Genomic DNA, 7417 nt, shown 5'->3' with positions numbered 1-7417 from the left:
GCCCCCGCCCTCTGTCCTGTCCCCACGCCCCATCTCCCGGCCCCGGCCCCGCCCCTCCCCAACCCGTCCAGCTCCGCTCACCCCGTCCCGGGGCTCAAGCGCCTCGCCCCTGCGGCCGCGCCTGTACTCCTCTAGTAGTGTCTCCTCAATGTACTCCCCCCATCGGAGCTTCTTCAACGGTGACATCGACCCCTTCCCCGAATCGTGCATTTATCAGAACAAGATACTCAAGTTTATTCGTTTTAGTTACTATTACGTGTTAAGTTTATGTATTTGCGCTTATTTTAGACGTAAGTTACTCACCAACAAGCATGAGTTCCCGTACTCTCGTTACGTTTCATTTTTCCATCGCAAGGAGTTCAGGAGGAAAAGCGAAAAGGTTGAAATTGAATATTTAAGCCTTATTGATCGCGTAACGTTGATATTTGAGATTTTAGCCGTTTACTGTCTCGTCATGAAAGCGATTAAGCTTATACTCTCCTCTTTAATACTAATTTTCCTGAGTTGGTTCGCTCGTTACATGTACGACTACTTCACCAGACCGGCTCGCGACGACGACCGACTTAATGATTTACTCCTACGTAACGACGTAAATTTAAATACCTCGTTGTTTCTTAATACTTATGAACTGATTTAAGATTAATATTTTCCACACTTCAGTAGGTAAAGTAAAAAGTTAATTTCTTAAGATTGAACATGTGTATGTAAGTAGAAGAGAAACACCAGAGTGTAGAGATGAGGGCGGTCGGTTCTAAACCGGCCGCCACTAGTTGATTTTAGACGTACGATATAAACGTTAAGAACGTTTTGATAGAAATTGAGGAATTTTTAATACGTATTGTAATTTTTGTTCCTAGTTTAAGCTTTTACTTTTACATTTTAAAAATTGATTTTCATGTAAATGGTCAAACGCAAAGGTTTAAACATTCAATTTGAATTTCAATAACTTTTTAGATTTACATAGGTACGGAAAATACACAATCTTTTTAAGCTAAATGTATCTTTGTAATTTTTTCAATAATTTTTGTAAAGACCATAATCCTGATAAACCAATAAAGAAGCTACTGGTATCAAACGTTTTATTTCCGACAAAACTAATACTCCAATAGAGTACTCTAAGGAAAAAATCCTCATAAAACATGGACGAATGCAGACCAAATTCTCAAACAGAGTTATGAGTGTCTATGAGATCTGATATATATCTGTTATATAGGCATCTTTGTGAATTGCGATTTTATCCAGAAAAAAAAAAATAGTCTCTTCCATTAAAGATGTAGAGTAGTCAAAAATATTTAGTATTGAGTTAAAATTGCTAAATTATACTGAAATTATAATAATAATAGGTAAATACCAACATAAAAACAATGATAATAGTTAAAAAAAAATGTATAAACAAAATGAAAAACAAGAAAAGAAAAAAAGAAAAAATCGGCAATCTGCATAGCGATGCATTTATGGGAAGTACTTCAGCGATGCATTTATGGGAAGTACTGAAAAGGATGACGCTCGGCATTTGACGATTTTCAGCGTCACCCGTAAGATAGGCGGAAAGCTGTCATTATATCTATAATATAATATATAAAAGCAAAAGGTCACTCACTCATCACGAAATCTCCGAAGCTATAACACCTACTAACTTGAAATTTGACAGGTAGGCGTAGACATCTGCTAAGAACTGATTTTACGAAACTCGACCCCTAAGGGGATAAAACGGGGTTTGGAATTATGTATGAAAGTCCTATGTTTTTGAAGTAAGAAAAAAATTGAAATTTAAAATGTATGTTCCATAGATGGTGAGGAGGTGTCCAAATAATGCATCGTAATCTATATATATAAAAGAGAAAGGTCACTAACTCACTCATCACGAGAACTCAAAAACCGCTGGATGGTCCTAGGATGAACAAAGATGAAATTTGGCAGGGAGGTAGATTATAGTTAGTAGACGTCCGCTAATAACGGATTTTGTGATATTCCACTGCTAAGGGGGTTTAATTGGGGTTGATAGTTTGTATGAAACATATTCAGCAGCTATAAGTATGCCTGATAGGCTATTTATACTGCAGCCTGAAAATAAAACTAAAAATGTGGTGTATAGAGAGGTTTTATAAAAATAACTATTAAATTATACTAAATTGTGCCTTACAAAAAGTTGCTCAGTGTGATTAGCATTTCAAGTGACTGAAATGAAAAAATAATTTGCTTTAAACATCTTAATAGTAATGCATGTCTTCATAACCAAGCGGACGTAGTCGCGGGCAACAGTTAGTGTATTATAAAACCAAGTCCCCAAAAGTGTGTGTGATCGATTCCCTCAAAATCTACTGAACGGATTTTTATGCGGTTTCACCAATGGAGAGAGGGCTTCAAGGGGAAGGTTTACGGATCGGCTAAGCCGATTTTGATGAGAGTTTCACTGGAAGTTTGCCGGGAAAACTTTGTGACAAAAACAGATAACTTTAATATCTCAGATATTATAAATAATACAAAAGTCATGACTTCGGTAGTAAAAACATTAGTAGCATTAGGAAGTTCTGAATCAATTAAGACCACATCTCATATTAAGGAAATTTTTATTAAAAACTTATCTGAATATTGGATAGTTTAAAACTAGTACAACATAATATACAAAGTATTAACAATAAAAAACCTTTGTTACAAACACTTTTATTTGATAATGAAATAGATATATGTTTATTAATATATATCTCAAAATCTGTCTATTCTAGCTCTCTATGGCCTGTTTATGGATATAAATTTGAAACATTGGGAATTTTTTTTTACAATTATTCTCGATATCAATAGTAAAACAGAATTGCTTAGAATATTAGATCACAAAAAAGATTTTTATAAAATTTATACGGATGGATCCAAAAGCATCCAAGAAGTTAAAGCAGCTTATTTCGACAATAATTTAGGCTATACAAAATGTATTTTACTAAAGAATAGTTGTTCAAGTTTTACTGCGGAATGTTACGCAATTAATATGGCGTTATTATATGTAAATTCCAGTAGTAATATTAGAAATGTTATTATTATTAACGATAGCAAAAGCACTTTACTAGCTATAGACAGTTGTAAATTAACCTTTAAAACAAATTATTTAGTATTTAAGATTAAAAAATTTACTGTACAATTTAAATGCGAGAAATGTTAAAAAGCTGATCAAGCTGCAAAAAGCGGATATGATGAGGACCACAGAGATGTTGTTAAAACACCTTTCTCAGAGTACTTTCCAATCATCAAAGACGGAATTAATATACTTTGGAGAGATTATTGGACCATAATAAAGCAGAATAAAGGACAATGGTACGCTAAAATTCAAAAAGCCCTGGTATAACATCATCAGCTGTGAATCAAGAAAATTTATCTCCATAATTAATAGAATGAGATTTGGACATTGTCTAATTCCCTCTCATCTTTTCAAATTAAAAATTATTCAAGATCCTAAGTGTACTAAATGCAGTGAATCATACGCCAACATAAGCCACATTATTTTTAAATGCGAGTCATTTAAGTTGCATAGATTAATCCTGGCTTCGCATATAAATAAAATTTGCTCAGAAAATAAAATAAATACTCTCCGCCGCTCAGAAGAAATATTAGCGAACCCAAGATTTTTAAACCATTATTCAAGTTTATATGTTCGACAATAGAGAAGATATTATAATAAGGAAAAAAAATCTGAAGTGTAGAAGTTTTTGTTTATAATTATATACATAATAAAATAGTAAAAATTTGTACAGTTTCGAGTGAAAGACTCGAATCCAGCTCTCAATAAATTAAAAAAAAAAACTATGGTCAGTGATGTCTTTGAGCCAACTTTGAGCATTCTTTGAGTGATGTTGACAATGACGTTACTACGATGACATTGACAGAACTGACATGCTTCAATTGGAAATAAATGTTTATTTAAGTGGATAGTTGAAAGGTGGTTTGAAGTCATAAGAGAACTAGATTTTGCCGATGCTTGCCGATATTTACGATACCAAAAAGTAGTATCTACGATAACGAAACATGATGACGTGTGCTTTGCCGTAAGTGAAAGTAACTTATTAGTGGTAGGAGTTGTACACAAAGGCCTTCAATATCGGTTGTATATTGTGTTGCGCGCAGTCTGTCAGTAGTTGTGGTTTCGTGTACCCGAATCAGCGTTACGTTCTGCTCCGCTTAAGATGTGTGGAATTTTTGCATACATTAATCATCTTACACCTAAGACCCGGCGAGAAATATTGGAGTTACTCGTAAATGGATTAAAACGCTTGGAATACCGTGGTTATGATTCAGCGGGAATCGCAATCGACGCTGCGGATCAGAAGGACATAGCCGTAGTGAAAAAAAGCGGAAAAGTTGCAGCCCTCGAGGAATTACTTCAAGAAAGAAGTTGTGAATTAGCAGTTGAAGATTCTGTTGAATCTCACTGTGGCATTGCTCACACCCGTTGGGCGACTCACGGTGAACCTAGTGCTATTAACTCGCATCCGCAACGCTCAGGTGAAGATAACTCGTTTGTTGTCATTCATAATGGTATCATAACTAACTATAAAGAAGTGAAAACCTTCCTCGAAAATAAAGGATACACTTTCGAGTCTCAGACTGACACTGAGATTATTGCTAAGCTGATACATCACATCTACCATCAGCACAAAGACTACAACTTTCAGGAACTTGTTGAACAGGTAATACAACAACTTGAAGGTGCTTTTGCTCTGTGTTTTAAATCTCGTTTCTTCCCTAATGAATGTGTGGCAACAAGACGTGGTAGCCCTCTACTTGTGGGAATCAAAACAAGACGGCGTTTATCGAGTGACCATGTTCCAATTATGTACACCAACAACAAAGCTACAAGAGGTGTTGTGCCTTCAGTACCCAGGGTCAATAGTCATGCTCAATTCCAACCAGAAGAAGAAAGGGAAGTAGAATATTTCTTTGCATCCGATGCTTCAGCGGTCATAGAACATACAAATAGAGTCCTTTATTTTGAGGATGATGATGTTGCCCACATCAAAGATGGGGTTCTCAGCCTTCACCGTTTGTCAGGAAGCAGTACAGATCCTCATCAAAGAGAAATTTTAACTCTAAAACTGGAGATACAACAGATTATGAAAGGTAATTATGATTATTTCATGCAGAAAGAAATTTTTGAGCAATGTGAATCTATTGTAAACACAATGAGAGGACGTTTAAATTTTGCAAATGGCACTGTGACTCTGGGAGGTATTAAAGATTATATTCCAGAAATTAAACGCTGCAGAAGATTGATGTTAATTGGATGCGGTACAAGCTATCACAGTGCAGTAGCTACACGACAGTTGTTAGAAGAATTGACAGAACTTCCAGTAATGGTTGAATTGGCTTCTGACTTTTTGGATAGAAACACACCCGTGTTCCGTGATGATGTTTGCTTCTTTATTTCACAGTCAGGAGAAACTGCTGACACACTTATGGCACTTCGCTATTGCAAACGTCATGGTGCTCTTATTGTTGGTATTACTAATACAGTTGGTAGCTCTATTTGTCGTGAATCACACTGTGGTGTACATATTAATGCTGGCCCTGAAATTGGTGTTGCATCAACAAAGGCATATACATCTCAGTTTGTCTCCCTAGTTATGTTTGCTCTGGTCATAAGTGAAGATAGAATTTCACTTCAAAAGCGAAGGGCCGATATTATCGAAGGGTTACATCAGTTAGACTCGAAAATTCGACAAGTCCTAGCATTAGATGACAAGGTGAAAGCATTGGCTGAAGATCTCTATAGACAACGATCACTACTTATTATGGGCCGTGGATACAATTTTGCTACTTGCTTAGAGGGAGCTTTGAAAGTAAAGGAGCTTACATACATGCATAGTGAAGGCATTATGGCAGGAGAATTGAAGCACGGTCCATTAGCTCTCATAGACGATTCTATGCCAGTCATGATGATCGTAATGCGTGACCCCGTTTACTCAAAGTGCATGAATGCACTACAGCAGGTAACAGCGCGTCAAGGTCGGCCAATCGTGGTTTGCGAGGAAGGAGATACGGAAACTATTGCTCTCGCATCTCGTGTTCTTGAAGTTCCAAAAACAGTAGACTGTTTACAAGGAGTTCTTACGGTCATTCCTATGCAGTTATTAGCATATCATATAGCTGTATTGCGTGGATGCAACGTCGACTGTCCAAGAAATCTCGCGAAATCTGTTACCGTTGAATAATATATTTTTTTCTTTGTTAGAAAGTACACGTGTACGATTAAACGATCTCTAGCACAACTAATTGTTGTATAAGAATTTTATAGAACTACTTAACATGTGATATTAAAGAAAGGCAAAGGAAATTTTAAAAGGCCCAAACGGCGACAGATATTTGACAAAATAGCTAAATAGCTATGCTTTATAACTGTACATTTACATAATATTTGTTTGTTTAACTGTTTTTAAATTTATGATAGAACGAAATTTAATAATATAAATTGAATAGTTACAATATTTTTAATGAGGTATATTTGTCGAATTTCAGTTTGTTTTATATATAATTCAATATCCATTTAAACCTGTAGCTTTATTCAAACAATTGTTTTAAAAATAGTTAATATTGTCATTAAATTGTCAAATATACATTCCAATTTCAAACGGAATATAGTAAAATAAGACATTTTGCGTAACATTCCACTGCTACATTTAAACCAGATTAACATTACAACATTATTATCAGAAAATATATCAAGGCCGAGCCTTTCGTTTATTTGCACCACATTTACATTAGTGAATTATTAAAAACCTATAACAGTTGTTACAATACTACAGCTCCATTGAGTGCCTTGGATTTACTTATTTGAGTACCTACATTGCTAAATATTAATAAAATAAAAAACTCCTTTAAAGCCATAAAATGTTACGTTTTTAATAATACTCTCACTAATATTTTTAAGTTTTAGATGTGATAGGACACACCTAGGAATACGTTTTTTAAAAAGAAAATGTAAAAATAAGTAAGTACACATCATTTTATTCGTGAAAATTGTTTTTAGCTTCAAAGTTCGATAATGTTTACGACCAATTCAGATAATAATTAAATAAAACATTACAAAACTTAGATATATAGCATTTATACGTTATCATTTTATTTTTTACAGTTCGTATTTTAGTAGGTAGCGAGTAGTATATGTACATGTTGTGTAATTTTTAAGAAGGATTTCGAAAAGCATAATTAATGATCAGTTGAAAATATTTTTTATGACAGAAACAGTAGGTACTTGATTCGATCATAATTATAGTTAATAAACAAGGAAACGAATGATAAGAGCTACTTTAACCATTGTAAGATATTGATATGGAATGTTTTGTGTTTAAAACGTTTTATTTTTTTACATAAACTAGTAGAATTTAACATATTTTTGCTTATACCGTCTTTTTTGACAATATAATTTAACAGT

At 34.4% G+C, this 7417-nt stretch overlaps 1 protein-coding gene across 1 annotated transcript; it reads left to right on the top strand.

Moving 5' to 3' along the window:
- Positions 1 to 4117: 4117 nt before the first annotated feature.
- LOC123664071 (glutamine--fructose-6-phosphate aminotransferase [isomerizing] 1-like) lies at positions 4118 to 6258 on the top strand. The gene has a single exon (XM_045598692.1). The coding sequence runs from the start codon at positions 4173 to 4175 to the stop codon at positions 6195 to 6197; it is 2025 nt and encodes a 674-aa protein (XP_045454648.1). The 5' UTR covers positions 4118 to 4172; the 3' UTR covers positions 6198 to 6258.
- The last annotated feature ends 1159 nt before the right edge of the window (positions 6259 to 7417 follow it).

This window comes from Melitaea cinxia, chromosome 2 (assembly GCF_905220565.1).
Source record: "Melitaea cinxia chromosome 2, ilMelCinx1.1, whole genome shotgun sequence".
Taxonomy (NCBI): Eukaryota; Metazoa; Arthropoda; class Insecta; order Lepidoptera; family Nymphalidae; genus Melitaea; species Melitaea cinxia.
Note: the sequence above shows the minus strand (reverse complement) of the source record. Positions and strands in the feature narration are given on the sequence as shown.